The sequence below is a fragment of the Vulpes lagopus genome, chromosome 4 (genome assembly GCF_018345385.1).
Source record: "Vulpes lagopus strain Blue_001 chromosome 4, ASM1834538v1, whole genome shotgun sequence".
In the NCBI taxonomy this organism is placed as follows: Eukaryota; Metazoa; Chordata; class Mammalia; order Carnivora; family Canidae; genus Vulpes; species Vulpes lagopus.
In genome coordinates this window covers 89,392,806-89,412,115 of record NC_054827.1, presented here as the reverse complement: position 1 = coordinate 89,412,115, position 19,310 = coordinate 89,392,806, and the positions used below count along the sequence as shown (strand labels likewise).

The 19,310-nt window shown below is 39.9% G+C and overlaps 1 protein-coding gene across 11 annotated transcripts in view; it reads left to right on the top strand.

Moving 5' to 3' along the window:
• The window catches only part of PDE8B (phosphodiesterase 8B), a 276,868-nt gene that overhangs the window by 121,213 nt on the left and 136,345 nt on the right, over window positions 1–19,310 (top strand). For 7 of the 11 annotated variants that reach the window (XM_041752397.1, XM_041752396.1, XM_041752395.1 and 4 more), the window contains exon 2: window positions 5,734–5,793. In XM_041752397.1, the coding sequence (XP_041608331.1) occupies window positions 5,734–5,793 (60 nt within the window). The remainder of the gene's footprint in view (window positions 1–5,733; window positions 5,794–19,310) is intronic. The other 4 variants (XM_041752398.1, XM_041752394.1, XM_041752403.1 and 1 more) reach the window with 1 other exon arrangement.

Genomic DNA, 19,310 nt, shown 5'->3' with positions numbered 1-19,310 from the left:
GCCAAGCTGTGTGTGTGTGTGTGTGTGTGTGTGTGTGTGTTTGTTTGTTTGTTTTGTCATTTTCGTGTTCGTTATGACATTTTCCCCACTTAATTTCACTGCTCTAGTTCCTACTCATAGCACTGTGTGTTTTGCTAGGTCTGTTCTTACCGATCCAGAAAGTAGACAAACTAGATGTTTGATTTATCCCCCCCCCCCCAAGTCCTAAATTGGATCCTGTTCATTTTCCACTCAGAAATCTAAAATGTGGTTGGTGCCTACAGGAAAATAAAAGGGGTTGGGGTGGGGGTGAGGACGGTGGCACATACCTTCCAGGAATTGACCTCAACCCTTCCAGTCTTCATTTTCTCTGCCATTGTACCTTTGCCTTCTTATCTCCATGCCTTTGCTTCTGTTGTTCCATATATCTGGAATTTCTTCTCCCAAGCCAGTCTCTTGCTAGAGAAGGGCTGTGCCCTTCTAGCATGTTCTTCATGACCTATTTGCCTTCATGAAACATTCTTGATCTTCCCACCTTGAGAACCAAAAGTACTCTCTCCTTCCTCCCATCTTTAAAGTTTGAGGGGAAAATATCTATCAACCAGAATTCTGTATCTCATTAAACTATCAAACAAAAGTAAGTGAAAATCATTTGTAGACCAGCAAAGACCAATGAGTTTGCCACTCACAAACTTTTTTCATTCAGAATGAAAAGCTACAGATCCAGTCACATGGGCAGGAACTTGTGTTGCTAGCTTGAGATTAGGTGAAGTGAAGGTATTTACATCAGAGAATCAGCAAATGCTACAAAATAGGACTTTTTTTCATAGAGAGCCAACTCACCTGAATCTGAATTGGTTACCTTGCTTCATATATATGCATGTGCATGTTAACCTGCATACATGTGTATTCATGTAAATGTCTAACACACTGTAAACATGGGATAGTTAAGACTGTACTGTCAGCCCACAGTCCTTTCTCATTGGGCTGTTGGGGAAAGATGTGTGGTCAGAGTGACTAGTAAGTGTATCTCTTAACATTCTTGTCCCATCCTCCTCTCCCCCTGGGCACTAGAATTATGTTATCTATGAGCCTGTCCTTTGCTTGCTCCTGTGACCTTGGCAAACTTCTTTACTTCCTGGAATCAGAGCTAATACACTAATTGAGGATCTGTGCATCTGCAGTTGCTCAAAGTTCACCCTTTGAAGTGGAGAGTCTTGGCTTGGTTACAGAAACATCAGTAAATGGTCTCCTGTTTATGTTCATAAATACTCCTTCATAGATTGATGACATGTAGGCAGTAGGCTTCTGTGTCTGCAAACTGCTGCTGCCATGAATAGACCTGCCGCAGGTTTGCCTCTGCTGGTCACTGCCTTGCACTAGCCCTCAGCGGCGACAAGAATAAGGTCTGCCATTCTGTTGAGATGATTGACTTCTCTTGGACATGGAAACCAAAGTCAGATGAATGGGAGCAGAGTCCAAGAGGGAAAATGGAAGCCAAGGGACAGTGAGCTAAGTGTAGGTCAGGACTAAAGGAGCTGGTAAACTGAGGCCCCAACTTGGGTGGTAGAAGTGACACAGTGAAACAAGGCTGGGAGGAAGTGGGTAGAGACGGGAGAGGCAGGGGTCTTGAAGGTGGTCTACCAAACTCGTGAAACTGTCTCCTTGGTTCTGCTTGCAGTGGCAGCTTCCTGCCGAACTGGGTCAGGCAGAGGTTAAAACGCTGGATGCATGCAGGCTGTGGAAGAAAGTTGTAGGGTCTTTGCTGTCATGGCAGGAAAAGGATGTGTTCTAGGTCGAGTGTTACTTTGAAAATTCCATACTCTCCGTGGCCATTGCCCGTCTCCTAAGGTCACTCCTATGGAAATGCCTCCTAGCACAGTCCCTGGGAGAGAGCTGGGGGCTTGAAGAGTGTTCACATGATCATCAGGTGTTCTCTTGGCAAAGTTTAAAAAGGCCTATGTAACTACAACCTTTTTGCTTCCTTAGATGTCCTGCCTCCTTACAGGGAAGTGGGACCATGTGACTAGCTCTGGCCAATGGGCTGAGGGCAAGTACTGTGTAACTTTCAGGCTGAGATTTTAAAAACCCATGCCTGAGTTTTTGGTGACTCTCCCCCTGACTGTCTCTTGGCCTGGACTGCTAAGTATCCACAAGGAGGAATTGATTTGGAAAATCACCTTGGCACCATAGTGAATTTGGTATGAAAAAATCCTTATATTATTAGATCACTGAAATTTTGGATCTCTTTGATACCACAGGATACTTGAGCCTGTTCTAATTCAGAGCTAAAATAATGAGATGGATTTTGTGAATTGAGAAAATACATGTTAAGTTCCTACCACAGTATCTAACATATGCTAGGAGTTTTAACATGTCACTTTTTCACCACCTTCTCAACTCTGGGCCTGTTTCCTCATTAGCACACACACATAAAGAAGTAATACTTATCTACATCTCCAAATTAAAAGGTATAGAGTACATGAAAATTTTTATTAAATCCCAGTGAGGTAATAAACTTAAGGGTTTTTTTTCTTCCCCCTTCTTCTGAATTGTGATCAGAAGTGATTCAGAAGGTTTTTCTCCTCCCATCAGAGCTCCTCTTCCACTTTATTCAAAACCTCATAGTCCCTGGGAAGCTAACATACTGAGCTTACTCGATTGTTCCAACAAAAACATCATGTTTTCTAAAGACATTAAATGCACGACAAAAAATGATTATAGTTGAAGAGATTTATGAATGTTGACAACAATGCAAGGACTTTATTTCAGAATTACTCAAATTAGTAACTATTTCCTTACATATAAGGAAAATAGAATTGGCTTTCCTTTTAATGTTGATATTAAAGCCCCATGAATGCTGCCTTTCAGGGCTTTTATCCCACCAAGAGACCTATGTAAAAGTGACTTGACCTGTGCTCTGTCTAAATTCAGCAACATAAAAAGCTGAACTATATATATTAGGATCCTTTGGGCCTAAATGAATAGGAGACAATAATGAGAATTATTTTCTTTTTTTTTTTAAGATTTATTTATTTGTTTATTTATTTATGATAGAGAGAGAGAGAGAGAGAGAGAGAGAGAGAGAGAGAGAGAGGCAGAGACACAGGAGGAAGGAGAAGCAGGCTCCATTCCGGGAGCCTGATGTGGGACTCCATCCCGGGACTCCAGGGTCGTGCCCTGGGCCAAAGGCAGGCGCCAAACCGCTGAGCCTCTCAGGGATCCCCTAGAATTATTTTCTTTATGAGAATCCAGTTATTTGTGTGCCAACAGTCGTTACACTGTTTCATAGTATTTGTTCTAAAGAGATTTCATCAGGAATGTATTGGGAGCTCTCAGCATACATGCACACACACACACACACACACACACACACAAAGTGCTTGTATGACTACTTCATGCATATGGTGGTTATTTATAAAGTTAGAAAAATATTGGTTAAGAGTGAATTATTTTGGGGACAGTCTGTGCCCTTCTAGCAGGGATCCTTCCCTCTGTCCCTTAGCCTTCTAAAGTGAGTCACTTTTTATTTTATTCCTTTTAAACTTTATACTTAATATTTAATTTATTTTCTGCCCCTGGATGACCCTTGGGGAGCCAGTTTTGCTAGAGAAAACCTGTAGCCCTGTTGGAGGGGAGCTTAGGTATATGGTGTGTGCAGTGAAGCCAAGAGAGATCGCAGGGACTGTGATCTCTATCTTACTGCCTCAAATTGGTTTTACTGCTTAATTATTAACTTTTTAGTAAAATTCTGGCAGTTACACTGCTTTTGAAGGATGATGTTGGGTTCAGACAACAAAAACTGTGTCTGAGTAGAGCTGGGGATGGGGGGGTGGGCTGCTGAGTCCCAGTGACACAGGAGGCCTGGGAATCATTCCACTGAATCATTTTCAGTGGAATCATTCTGAGGACTGTGCATCTATGCTGCGTGCTAGTATCCGCAATAACACTTGGTAGGATATTGCTTTGTTTAAAGGAAAGAAGTATAAGATCACATGTTCTTTTACCTGAAGACAGCAGTAAAACACTAAAGGAACTTATCGCTGGTCTATGGGCTCAGGGACTCGAGACCCCAAGTTGGTAAGAATTGTGCCAGGCCTACTAGAAGGGCCCACTGTCTGGAGGCTGCCTCACCAAGCAGAACCCACCACAGAGGACCAGTAGCCTCTGTTGAGCAGTCATTATAGGGCTTTGAGTTTTAAGCTGGCTGGTTGAGTGAGAGGCCAAAGCCCCCAGCATCACTGCTTCAAACAGTGATGCCAGGGTTGAGGGATCAATTTTAAAGAGGAAACGAGTGTCAACAATTCAGCCATGTTTTGGAGAAGATTCACACCATGCCCACCAGGAATTAAGCACAGAGAAAAGGCAAGAAAGAAGAAAGGGAAAATTTTAGTTTTCAAAATCATAATGTTTTGATCTATTTATTTTTAAAGATTCCTTCCTTCCTTCCTTCCTTCCTTCCTTCCTTCCTTCCTTCCTTCCTTCCTTCCTTCTTTCTTTCTTTCTTTCTTTCTTTCTTTCTTTCTTTCTTTCTTTCTTTCTTTCTTTCTTTCTTTCTTTCTTTCTTTCTTTGTTCTTTCTTTCTTTTCTTTCTTTCTTTCTTTCTTTCTTTCTTTCTTTCTTTCTTTCTTTCTTTCTTTCTTTCTTTCTTTCCTCTTTTTCTTATTTTTTAAAAAGATTTTATTTATTTATTCATGAGAGAGAGAGAGACAGAGACAGAGAGAGAAGCAGACTCCATGCAGGGAGCCCAATGTGAGGCTTGATCCAAGGACCCTGGGATCATGATCTGAACCAAAGACAGATGCTTAACCAACTGAGCTACCCAGGTGCCCCCAAAATTATAATTTAAAGAAATTCTGCTTTTGTTAACTGATAAAAGCCTCCTCTGGCCCTTGATTCATTTATTACTGTTACCTCCAGTCCTCTGACTTTTGTGTTTGCTGAAGGTGTTCTATCTGACTGTCTGTAGAATGCAGGATAAGCTTCCAAGTGGTAGCGAAATGACTGCTCCCTCTTGGAGAAAAACAAAATTGAATCCATGGAGGTGAGGCCAAGACCCTCAATAGGTTACTAGAAAGAGTCACTTTTAGAAATCTGAGCAAAGTTATTACAGACAAATACTTGCCTTCTGTTTGCAGCTGAAGGCAGGTAGATGGTGTTGGCCCCTGAACACCTTAGCTCATTCCTGGATCAAGTCGTGGAGCACAATTTGCCTCTTATATGGTCTTCCTCAGTTTATTTGAGGAAGTGCAACTCAGATGAGTTTATTTGTGGTAAACATGGGTAAGAATAAGCTGTTTATGGCTCCTACTAAAGCATAAAGATAAGAAAATTAAGAAGTAGAGGAACAGCTCTTGAAATGTTTTAGTTTTCACATTTGAGAAATACCTTTACTTAAGATTTTAAAGTAACTGTAGTATGGTGCTGAGCATATAATAGGTGCTCAGAAAACAATTATTGGTTTTCTCCCATAAAGTAGTGTTTTAAAAATCCATGTACTTAAAGATTACCTGAAATCCACCACTTAGCATGTGATAGTATCCTCTAGGATGTTTTCAATGCATGTATATGTATATATTCTTATACAAAACCAGGATTATGCTCATTACATTTTATAAACTGACTCCATATCAGTATATTGGATCCTTGTAGTTAGTGTCCACAAAGTAGTATAATGTAATATTCTAAGTAAGGAAGAATTTGTCACTTCTTGTAGTTTGACTTGACACATCTAATATGTTGGTGTTTATTTAGCAGGTCTCTTCTGCGGAGGTGCGCATTGGGCCCATGAGACTGACGCAGGATCCTATTCAGGTACACCTCCATCATTCATGGGTGCTTTGTTTTTGGAGTACGTGGTTATAGGAGCACCATTAGAAGGGCTCTTCCAGGGGATCCCTGGGTGGCTCAGCGGTTTGGCACCTGCCTTTGGCCCAGGGCGTGATCCTGGAGTCCCGGGATCGAGTCCCACGTCGGGCTCCCAGCATGGAGCCTGCTTCTCCCTCCTCTGGTGTCTCTGCCCCTCTGTCTCTCTCTCTCTCTCTCACTCTCTCTCTCTCTGTGTGTCTATCATAAATAAATAAATAAATCTAGAAAAAAAATTAAAAAAAAAAGAAGGGCTCTTCCAGTACTACAGCACATAGCCATCCTACAGACACCCATGTGTACATAAATACTGTGTAAATATGCCTTACTGTAAATGTTTTTATGGTGTTTTTATTAACACCATACTTGAGGAATCAAATTGTTTTCTTGAGGACTTAAACACTCCCCTGTCTTGAACATAAACAGAGTAGGTAGGGTGCATGGTGGTTTAGGAAGGAGAACAACTCTTCCACCAAAAAACTGGTCTGCTCCATACCCTGCAGCAGCCAGAAAGGGAAGAAACTGTGTGTGGCAACTGGCAGGGCATTTGCCATGAGCCACACCTGGATGTGAATCTTGGCTCTTTGAGCCAGGTAGCAAAGCCATGTGATCTTGCTTGTATTGCTTGACTTCTCTACCCAGTGCCCTGTCAGTAAAGTAGAGATAATTCCCCTCTCTCATGGGGAATTAGGAGTTAAATGAAATTCGACTGAGTGCCCACAAGACGGCTTGGCAGTGGACTGTCTAAATAAATGACAACTGTTGTTGGCTGTGTTGACAAGATGACAAGAAGCTCCCCTTTCTTGTCCCCTGTGACCTGAGCCAGCCAGTTGTCTGGACCCTAACACTGAGGGCTGTGGCTCTAGGAAGAGAGGGTTGGGTGCCTGGGGTATTCACCTCACTGTAACAATGGCAGCAACTTGACAGCTGTCCTCTCTACAGCCCTCAGCATCCAATGGTCCCTTCAGTGAAACATGCGCATAGGGGTTTGTGTACTGTTTTAAGTAAAAAGTGGTTATTGTTAAATCCTCATCTGCATACACATCTTCCTGATAGGCCTAAATAAATGAGCCTTAGCCCTATTAAAAAAGTAACTTGTTTACACCTGGAAGCATGTCTTGTACTTGGGAAAAGTGAACATGCAGAAAAAATGCAAGCAAACTAAGCATGTAGTTGAAAGTAGAAAACCAAACAAGGGAATGAACTGTTTGATTTATGAGCAAATGGAAAAGAAAATAATGTTTTATTGTTGCTTAGGAAAGGAAATACAAATCTGGGGGAAGGAAAAAACAAAAGGAAGAGATTTAAGCTTGGGAAAGTTGGATGAAAGCAAATTTAGGAGTAGAGAAAGAAAAAAGAATTTACTAAAATAAACATAAGCCACAACTATTTGTATAGAATACAAACAAGTGGAAAATTCCAGTAATCATTCTGGGGGCATGTACTTTGTTTCCCATTTTGAATAAAGGCAATGACAAAGGATCTAATAATAGTGTTTATTCCCAAAGCAATTTCCTGAATATTTCTTGATTAGTGGAGTTTTAGATCAATTAGTTTAATTTACCTTAATTTTTGCCCTGTGCTGTACTGGAAAATTAATGATCATGATAAGAATGTCTCATTCTTCTAGAAATGTAATTTTTCAAATTGTAAAGCATTTCAAATATTCATAAAGGTACATGGGTATAGCCACACCACTTTTATCAAATACTACAGTATACTTTTACTGTTGAAGGGTTTTGTGTTGTTTTTTTCCCCCCAGAAACAATAGATTACCCTTAATTACCTTCCACTCTACTTCCCTCCACACACCCTCCCATGCACACCTCTCCCAAACTCTGTCGTCCTCTCCTCTCCTCCCTAGAAGTAATCACTGCTTGGAAATTTTTTATGTTAGGTGTTTGTGTACTTATTCTACATACATATGTGTTCATTTATAATAATTACTTTGCTTTTGGGTATTTTTAAGCTTTATTTGAGAGGGATCAGGCTATAGGCATCATGATGAATTTTTTCTTTATTCAACCATTTGCTGTTCTATGTAAGAGTCTATTCTCTACTGTAAGGTCACAAAGACATACTGGTTTGTTTCTTCCTAGGAGTTTTAGCTCTGTGGTCCATTTTGAGTTAATTTTTGCATATGATGTGAGATAAGGCTTAATTCTTTCATGTGTGGATATTGAGTTGTTAGAGCACCGTTTGTTAAAAAGAATATTCTTTCCCCATTGAATTGTCTTGGCATGTTTGTAGAAATCAACTGACAGTAATTGTGAAGATTTATTTCTGGGTTCTCAGGTCTTTTCCAGTACCACACTATCTTAATTGCTGTGCTTTGAATTGTGACTCCCCTAAGTGATTGCAGTAAGTTTGTAAATCAATTTTGGGAGCGTTAACAATTTTGTCTCCTAGTTCATTAATATGGATTTTTTACCTTTTAAAATTTTTTTTTCTTCTTTCAGTAATGTTTTATAGTGTTTAGTGTGTCTTTGATGTTTTAGTCCTAAAATATTTTATTCTTTTTGATTCTCTGGTGAATGGAATTATTTTCTTAATTTCACGCTGGGAGTTTTTCATTGCTTGCATATAGAAATATAATTTGTTTTTGTTTATTTATCTTGTATCCTGCAACCTTGTTGAGCTCCTTTATTAGCTCTTGGGGTTTTTTGTGGATTCTTTAGACTCATCTATATATAAGGTCATGTCATTAGTTCTTCCCTTCCAATCTGAATATCTTTAATTTCATTTTATTTGCCTCATTGTTTTGCTAGAAACTCCAGAACAATGGTGTGTTTAGTTTTTTTTTTTTTTAAGAGACTTCCATATGTCCTTTCAAATCAGGTTGTTACTATTTTATACTGCAAGCAGTATAGCAGTTCTGGTTACTACAAATCCTTGGTAATAATTGGGAGTTTCACCCTTTTAATTTTAGCTCTTTATCTTATTGTGAATTAAATTTGCATTCTTCCCTGATAACGCTAAGCACTTTATTGGTTTATTGGCCATTATTTTATCTTTTGTGAATATTTGGTTAAATCTTTTTTTTAAGATTTTATTTATTTATTCATGAGAGACATGCAGAGAGAGAGGCAGAGACATAGGCAGAGGGAGAAGCAGGCTCCATGCAGGGAGCCCATGTGGAACTCAGTCCCAGGACTCAAGGCTGACACCCTGAGCTGAAGGCAAACACTCAACCATTGAGCTACCCAGGCGTCCCAAAATCTTTTTTCTTTTTCCAAAATCTTTTTACTTTTAACTGGATTGGCTTTTTAAAAAATATTGTTTATTTATTCATGAGAGACACAGAGAGAGGCAGAGACATAGGCAGAGGAAAATGCAGGCTCCCTTCAGGGAGCCTGATGCAGGACTCGATCCCAGGACCCCAGGATCATGCCCTGAGCCAAAGACAGATGCTCAACAACCTAAGTGTCCCTGGATTGGCTTTACAACATCATTGAATTGTAGTTCTTCATATACTCCTATGGCAAATCTTTTGTCAGAATTTGAGAATATTTCTTCCAACCTGGTTCTTCTATAAATTTTCTTAACTTTGGCTTTTGAGCAAAACTTAATTTTGATATAGCCTAATATATCATTTCTTTTAAGGTTCTTGCTTTTTGTATTCTAAGAATCTTTATCTACTCCCAGGTTGAAAAGATGATTTCTTAGGTCATTTTTCCCCCCTAGAAACTATTGTTTAACAATTAATTTTAGATCTCTAATTAATCCCAAGTTCATTTTCAGGTATAGAATGAACAATTCTATCCTCATATTGATGTCTAGTTGTGCTACCTTCATTTGTTGAAAAGACCATGTGATCCTCCATTGATTCAGATGCCTTTGTTACTGATTCTTTGTTGCAAATTGTTTGGGCAATTTGTAATCAATTTTGAAATTCCACAGAAAGCTTTTAAAGATGTATCTCTATTTGAATAGAAGATTACATATACATGAATTTTTAAAAAATATTTTATTTATTTATTCATGAGAGACCCAGAAAGAGAGAGACAGGAACACAGGCAGAAGGAGAAGCAGGGTCCATGCAGGGAGCCTGATGTGGGATTTGATCCTAGGACTCCGGGATCATGCCCTGGACCAAAGGCAGGTGCCAAACTGCTAAGCCACCCAGGTGTCCCCATATACATGAATTAATTCAACCTTATTAATTATGCTACTCAAACTATATCTTAATTTTTTGACTGATTTCTATGGCATTGGCTATGTCAGTATCCATATCTGCTGATATTTGCTGATTTTTTGAGTCTCTGGTGTTACTATGTATTCTTGATTATTATATATTTTTGGTGACTATCCCTTTTATAATGAGGTGTCTCTTCAAACTTCTGCCTTATAGTCTGTTTTATCTGTTGGGTAACATTTTTCTGGTATGTTTTTTCTATCATTCTCAGTTTTCTTTTATAACTTTATATTAAATATGCCTCTTGTAAGCAGCATATAGCTTTTATTTTTCCAAAATCTATTCTGATTTTTTTGTCTGTTTTTTTTTAAAGATTTTATTTATTCATAGAGTCAGAGAGAGAGGGGCAGAGACACAGGCAGAGGGAGAAGCAGGCTCCATACAGGAAGCCTGACATGGGACTCGATCCCGAGTCTCCAGGATCACACCCCAGGCTGCAGGCGGTGATAAACCACTGCGCCACTGGGGCTGCCCTAATTTTTTTGTCTTATAAGTGAAGTCAGTCTGGTTACATGGAGTGTGATTACTGATATTATTAATTTTACATTTCTTTGTATTTTTGTTTTATGTCAAATTGGCAATTTTCAGAATTTTTTCTGTTTTAAACTATAGATTGTGTTTCTTTCTTTCTTTTTGGTGATTACCCTTAAGTAATTTTTTAATATGTATGCTTGCCAGTCAAATTTTATAACAGTCTCAAAGATATTGTGTTTTGTCAGCTCAAATATGACCTAGTCCTTGGCAGGATTAAATTCCCATTAATAGCTCTACTATACTCCATTACTGAAAAACAATGGTGTATAATTTTGGATTTATTTTTAGCTTGCACTCGTAAGCTATGACACAACCAAATGAATACTGTGAACTCAACACCCAGTGCAAGGAATGTTTCTAGTGCTACTGTGTACTCTGCTGGATTCCCATTGCATGAATTTGTCCCCAAATGACAGCAGGTCGAAGTGGTCAAGAGTCCCTCTCTGAGTGAGGGAAAATAATCGAGAGATAGTTTTTAAGAAGAAAGCAAGCTCAACTTAGAACTAAGGATGTCATAATCCTACTTGGTCTTATGGAAATGTAGTTTCATCAGTCCATCCAAAAACAATTGACAGAGCATCTGTTTGTTCAAGGCTCCATTATAGATGCTACAAGGGAAGAAAGGCTGTGCAGTGCTCCCTGGCCCCCCAGAGAGTTTTGCTTGGTCAGTTCTATTATTTCTAATACTCCAGCTTCAAGGACAATGATACCTAGTTAAGTGTTTCTGTGCTTCTGCTACTGATACTACAACTGTCTTAGAAAAATCATACTGTGTCCTGGAGCTTTTATATTTGTTTTTTGTTTTCCCTCGACTTGGTGAAAAATACCTATTGTTAGTGTAGTGGCATGCTGAAAATGTTAATGAGCTACATCAGCCAGAGTCCTTAGGGCTTGGAAGGTACTTGCTGATAATAATACTTCAAGATGTGGTTGCTTTTGAGGGTGCATTTCTATAATCACTTGGGGGAACTTGCTCCTATGTCAGGACCTGTAACATGGAGCTCTGCATGCCTTCCATGAACTGGCAGGAGCAGTGTGAGAAGTGGAATGGGTGGGGGTGCTGGAGAAAAGTGCACCACAGTATCATAAAGGACATCTCTCCTGGGTGAGTGGCTGTGACTCATAGTAAAAGTCCTCTTTTCCCATTTTGGCAAGAAAACTAAAAGTAGAGGAAATGTTGTGAGGCAATAGATTCATATCAACATTTCAAAATGAAGTGGCCTTTTCTTCATTAATGCCTCAAGGATATTTACTTGTTCAGTGTGTAGAATTGACATGTTTTTGCTTAGAGTGCTGTCCTTCTCCTTCCCGCCACTCCTACTGGGCTTTTCAACTGGATTTGCAAATGATACTCAGAGCTGTGGCCTAAGCTTTTCCTACCAAGGCAGTACTTCATTTTCAAATTTTATTCTTCCATATTATATGGTTATGGATTTTCTGGAACTGTTAAATATTGGTGATCATGTGGCCTCATGGGGAGCTATCCTTACATATTAAGTGAAATGATTGAGTGTTTGGATGTGGCAACTTGCTGCAGCCAGCATCTCCCATCCTTTGTGTCCTTAATTGTACTTCCAAGACATGGCTTCCACCTACCCCAGCCAGTTCCATGGAACTGCAGACCTGATAGGAATTTTCGTCCCATATTTTAGAGGGTATAAACAAAAAATTAACATGACTACACAGGCTATGGAGTCAGGCTGACTTCAGTTCAAATCTTGAGAGTTATGTGGCTACGGGTGAGTCTCTTAACCATTCCAACTCTTTGGGGTTTTTGTTCTGTTTTAAAGATTTTATTTATTTATTCATGAGAGACACACAGAGAGAGAGAGGCAGAGACACAGGCAGAGGGAGAAGCAAGTTCTATGAAAGGAGCCCAGTATGGGACTCTGTCCCAAGACCCCAGGATCACAGCCTGAGCGGAAGGCAGATGCTCAACCACTGAGCCACCCAGGCGTCCCTCATTCCAGCCCTTTGTTTCCAGGTCTACAAATTGGGGATAATTCACAACTCCAAAGAATTGCTGAAGGATTATTGAATAAGATCCTGTGTTTAAAGTACTCCCAGTCTAATGGCTCGCCCCCCCCTTTTTTTTTATTGGAGTTCAATTTGCCAACATATCGAAAGATGAATGGATAAAGAAGATGTGGTATGTGTATACAATGGAATATTACTCAGCCATTAGAAACAACAAATACCCACCATTTGCTTTGATGTGGATGGACCTGGAGGGTATTATGCTGAGTGAAATAAGTCAATCGGAGAAGGACAAACATTATATGGTCTCATTCATTTGGGGAATAATGGCTAGCCCTTAAATTCTTGTCAAACCATAGCTGTTATTAGCAGCACTTTAAAGAAAGCTTTCAAACCTTTTGTTCCTACTGAATTTGTCCCTCCTCTTAGATTGGCAGTGGTTTAGTGTGTACATACAACTAATATAATCTACACCTGTGGTCTATTTTAGAATCTCTTTGTTAACAAGTTTTTGCTTAAAGCCAAACCAAGTATTTTGAAAATTGATGCATAATAGTTTATATTGGGAATGCGTTTGGAGATGCGTTGAGCCATTCTTACTGATGAAAAATACTAATAATGAAGGTTTGTGTTCTCCAGGTTGAGGAAAAGTTAGTTTTACCTTCATGATTTTCATAATTAGCCTTCACCAGAGAAAATAGTTACCTTCTAGTTTGACTATCCAAGACCGGTTATTGCTCTCCTCAAAGGTACTTTTAAGGATTTGTTGATTAAACTTGTCAAAGGAATGGCTATAAGGATTTCCAGCAAAGCAAGAGAATACCACTGGAGCCTTGGAAAGCTCACTGAAGGAGGAGTTAGGAGATGGGGGTCCAGCTCTGTTGCTGCTTGGCTTTGGGAAGGTGCTGTCTTCATTTGTGGAGTGAGGAGTGATAGATCACCTCCAGAGTCTCTTCCTGCTCAGAGGAGTCTGAAGAGTCCTGGCCTCTGTTCTTGTCATTGCCACTAGGACACCCCCACATATACCCTAATTACCTGTGGTCTGTGTTACCCCTTTGCTGCTGCTCATGCCAGACCCAAGCACTTGATTCTCTTAGCTCTACCCTGCATTAGCCCTTACTTCATCATTCTAGCTCGGATGGAGGGATGAATAAAACACTGTGGCTCTAAGAAGGTTCAGGTAGCATACTCTCTGCCAAAGGAGGGAGGCCCTGTATGGAGTTTGGGTTCTTAATAGTTACATTTGAAAAGCAGTACAGGTAGCCTTTGCTTTGTACAGTTTTATTGTGTGCAGATTTCAGAGTTGAGATAAATCATACCAGATCCCAACAACATGTTTTACTTTTTTTTTTAAAGATTGATTGATTGATTCATGAGAGACAGAGAGAGAGGAGAGAGGCAGGCAGAGGGAGAAACAGGCTCCAGGCAGGGAGCCTGACATGGGACTCAATCCAGGGTCTCCAGAATCACGCCCTGGGCCAAAGGCGGCGCTAAACCGTTGAGCCAGCCGGGCTGCCCTATGTTTTAGATTACAATTACACTGGTGTTCTGAGTAATTGCAGTAAATATGGATTCTGTTGCTAGCATGTGAGTCCACACACCACTATGGAAATAACAGCTGTGTGTCTCAATCAGTAATCAATCACATCACCTTTTTTATAGAGTCTTCACAATTGGTCTTTGCTCCCGGTTCTTCCATTCAAGCACAGACAGCAAAGTGTATAGCTGTTGCCATCTGTTCTCTCTCATGGCAATAGATCATTGAAAGAGGGAATAAGCCAACAGAGATGAAAGTGCTTCAAAGAAATGGAAGTTATACTGCCAGAGGGAAGTTGAAGTTTGAAAGTAAATGAGGTTAGAGAAGAGATAGCAGACAATGAGAATGTTCACACTGTCACGTTGGGGTATCTAGATCTGCAGCCAGATGTAGTTCAACTTGCCGTGATGATCAAAATCAGTGAGGAAAGTGTGGTGAAAAGAATGAAATATCACAGAGAAAGTGGCACCAATAAAAAACCTATATGTTAATGAATGGAACTCAGGGGATATTTCACGACATTGAAATTGGGAAGGACAAAATATTGGATCAAATATTGGAAGCTGATGTAGGCTTAGGGTTTTATAATGCACCAAGGCATAGAAAAGATGCTCACTCTGTATCCTAATTTATCTAATTCAGAGAAGGTATATACTATTAAAGCTACCCTTAGTTTTTTGTAAAAAGAAAACATTTTGATTTTCAGTGTTGCTAATGTTTTAATTTACAGTGTCCTGAAAAATGTTTTACTTTATTTAATTATGTGATTATTAACCAACACAAATTTTTCATGTTTGGAAAGAATTTCCAAGGTCCCAGAACAGTCATTTTTACCATCATTTAAGATAGCCTTTTGTGGTTGTTTTTAGAGTTTGGCCCCTCCATGGGAAGCAAGGATTGCCTGTACTTCTGTTTTTCTGCCTATACTACAGTTACTAGACTGTTCCCAAGTAAACCCAGATCTGTACCAGAAGGAAGGTATTGCCTCATTGTCCCCGGCTTCACCCCGGAACAGATCTTCTACAATTTTGATGTGTTTATGACAGTGCAGTTAGATCAATCTAACAAAATTTTTTCCTTCTGCCCATTCCCCTAACCTAGAGTCTTGTCTTAGTGTCATGCCCATACCCCAGTGTGGTCACCACTCAGTACATTTATTGTGTTTATCTTTACCTGACAGTCTCATCTGCTTGCTTCCTAGGGGTGGAGACTAGACTGTCTATCCCTGTCAGCTTTTTACTACCAGTTCTTATCTGATAGATCATAACTACTACTCTTTGAATGAATATTTTATGTGTTATGTAGAGCAAATAAAAGGGTCTGGTAACTTTTATTATTCACAAATCAAATTCATTTATATGTCTTTAATACTGATTTTTAAAGTATATTTTCTGAAATTTTGAGAGTTACCTCAGTGAATGGTCAATAAATATTTAAAAGTGGCCACCTCTAACAGACTATATAATGGTAATTAGGAAGTAAAGTACAGAGAGGAACTGTAGTGCTAAAGGTCTTTTTGGTTTTGTTCTTTGGTTTTAAGTAAGAGTTGCCTTATACAACCAAGTAAATAAACGAATTAAAAAACACATTTGTGGGATGTCTGGGTGGCTCAGTCAGTTAAACATCTACCTTTAGCTCAGATCATGATTTGGGGTCCTGGGTTCAAGCCCCATGTTGGGCTCCCTGCTCAGCAGGGAGTCTGCTTCTCCCTCTCCCTCTACTTCTTCCCTCAGCTCATGCTCTATCTCAAATAAATAAAATCTTAAAAAAAAAAAACCCAAAACAACCACATCTGTGAAGTTTCTTTTTCCTTGCAGAATTCAAGAGCAGTTGATAAGCTGTGGCTTACAAAGTGTGGCAGCGAGCCATCTCTAAGTACTTTGACAGCAGGAGTTGAAGGCTTTTTACTATCTCTGTTACTGAGCCACAGGTTTCAGTTCCCTGCCTTAGTGTCTCTTTTGTTCAAATTCCAAATTTCTGTTAACAGTATCATTAGCCCAGCTGTGCTGGGAGATAGGGATGGAGAGTACAGGCCTGGTTATTTGGGCCTGTCACTTTCCTAGAAAAGTTAAAATGTTTGAGATAGGCATACATCCAAAAAAGGCAATTACTATAGTACTTTACTCTAAAATGCATATATTTTTATTCCTGTAGGTTTTCTTTAAGATTTAATGTATTCATGAGAGATATGGGGAGAGAGAGGCAGAGACATAGGCAGAGGGAGCAGCAGGCTCCCTGCAAGGAGCTCAATGTGGTACTCAATCCCAGGACCCTGGGATCACACCCTGAGCAGAAGGCAGACGCTCAACCACTGATCCACCCAGATGCCCCTATTCCTGTAGATTTTTTCACTTAGGAGTTAGATTATTGAAAACTAGTTTTTCTGATTTTTAAAAACAAACATGAAGAATTTTAAGTTTTGATTTAAATTCCAGTTAGTGAACATACAATGTTATATTAGTTTCAGGTGTATAATATAGAAATTTAAAATTTCCATACGTCACCCTTAAATGGGAAGAATTTTAAACACCACCCAAAGAAATTCTCTCACGAGTGCTTTTATAATAGAAATAGTCCTGTTAAAAAAAAAAAAGAAGAAGAAGAAGAAGAAAAGAAATAGCCCTGTTTTAAAATGTAGATTTTATTATTCAGGTATGGTGAGGCCAACAGATCAGGAAAGGAATATGATTAAACAGTCTGTCACTTAGAGGAGGGACCACATCTTGCCATGAAGAACCACACACATAGTGCCAGGGCTGGTCAGGAGGCAGAGAGAGCAAAGGGAAAATATGGGCAAGAGCCTCCCATATTTGGGAGCTTCTGTGGAAAGGAATGGGTAAGGGAGGCCAAGCAGGTTTGGCTGGTATGAATCATTTCTGGGGAATCTGGGGTATATATAGCATTGTCTCTCGTTGCTTAGTACTTGGCCCTGGAGTGATTAGGGCAGGTGGATAGTGGTTCCATGCATTGAAGTGTGATAAAAGATGTAGCAGGAGTAGGGGCTTTGCATTGGTTTGCATTTGAAGGGTGCTTTCCTAGGCAAGTCTTCTGCTAGCTCTACAAACTGGGCCCCCCTCAGAAGGCACAGTCTCCCTAGGGTTAGTAAGCCCCTAGATGTCAAAGCATCAAAACTATAGTAAATAACAATACATGATTAATAGTTTCTCACTTTGAGTCAGTTGTGTGAGTTCTTACATGAAATCTGGTTTAAGTTCCTCAAATGGCCTTACCTTGACGTAACCCTCTGCTGTGAACTAGACTTTTCCCCTCACCATCCCTTCTGTCACACTGGCTTTCTCACACTTTCTCGAACACACCGGGCACATGTCCCACTGTAGGGGCCAATGGAGCCATTCCTTCTGCTGGAAATGCTTTCCCTTCAGATATCAACTTGGCTTCCTGTTCGTTTACTTCAGGCATTTGTGCATGTGTTACTTTGTCAGTGAGGCCTATTTTACTAACTGTCGCTACCAGCACCTACTCTTGCTCCCGCTTAGATCCTCCTCCTGAGTAGCTCTCACCACTTCTAACATTGTTTGTTTGTTTATTTTAAGATTTTATTTGTTCATGAGAGACCTGGCGAGAGAGGCAGAGGGAGAAGCAGGCTCATTGCGGGGGGGTGGGGGGGTGGGGGGGGTGGGCAGCTGATGCAGGACTCCACCCCAGGACTCTGAATCACAACCTGAGTCAAAGGCAGACACTCAACCACTGACCACCCAGGCACCTCCACTTCTAACATTCTGTATTATATGGAGATTTTTGTATTAATAGCATAGCTACCCAGGGAGAGGGCTACTGCTTTTACACACAAAGCAATTTATTCTACTTGACTTTTTCACCAGAGCTCTCTCCTTAATACCTTTGTTTGAAGGCTTTCTCTTCATTATCAAATCCACAAGCTGTGCTCTTCATATCTCTTGGAAGAGCCACCATCCCACTTCTTCCTGGAAGTACCTCTGTGGTCAGCAACATACAGGAGACTCTGGACTGAGGAGTGATAGAGCCTGGCCCGGAGTGAGCTCTTAATAAGTATGTCTGCCGTAGGTGTTACTAGGGTGTGATTTCAAGCCATGTGCAAAGAAGAAAATGGCAAAATCCTTTTGAAAAATATTCTATCTCTTATGGAAACATGGCATTTGGGAAAGCAGGAAATGCTTTAAACAGTGTAAAACAAAGTGACGTTCATGATACTTCAGATAAGTAACAATGTTAAGGAGCTATTGGGGAGGTTTAGGTATGAGATGCCGGCACTGTGGCTTTCTTCTTTTGAACAGTCTTTATCTTCAACAGATTCATATGGTTGAAATGATGTGATATGCGGGGCTTTGCTGCAAACTAACCCAAGAGTCAAAAAGTGAGCAGAGATAGAAATGAAGCCAGATTGGCCCAGAGTTGGTTATTGCAGAAGCTAGGTGGTAGATGCATTAGGTTTACTATTATATTGTGTCTGTTTTTCAGTCTATTGCCAATTTTCAATTATTAAAAAAAATTTTTTTAATGTAATGGTAATGGACAATTTGTCTTTCTGAATTTAAGTGAAACACATTTTATATTTGATCATCAAGAATGATACTGGTTATTGGCTTAAAGACTTTTCATGTTGAGGGAAAAGTCAACAATTGTTGCTAATTATTGTTTAAAGGGTTTATAGAGGTGGATGCTGAAGTACATTCAATGTCTTATCCATATCTTGAGATAATAATGTGTTTCTGTTGGACCTCTTACTTCTAATAATAGCAAAACCCTTTTGCATTTTGCAGGAAACTCTACAGGTAGTTTACTTTTAACTCACCAGATATTTATTGAGCAGCTAGTAAGTGCCAGCTTGGTGCTGGGCACAGGGATGGGAGTAATTGGGAACAAGGCAGGCAGGTCTTTGTGTTCTGAAGCTCAATGCCAGTGGAGAAGATAGAATCTGATCAAACAAATAAATAAATAAATTTAAGTGGTGGTAAGGCTGCCTTGAGTGCTGGAGTCCAGGGGCTGGTGAGAGAGCCAGGGTGAAGTCCTGCTACCTCCTTCCAGTGGCTATACTTCTCAGTGAGGCAAAAAGAGACAAGTTTTCCTCAATTCAGCATCATCAGCTTCTTGTTGCATGGTCATTCTTTCCAGATTCCACCACTGGTTGGGTGTCTTTATAGGGATCTAACTGGTAAGATCAGAGAGTTGGACTCCAGGTACTGGGAGGTCAATACCACCTATTCTGGAATTGAACATGTGTAT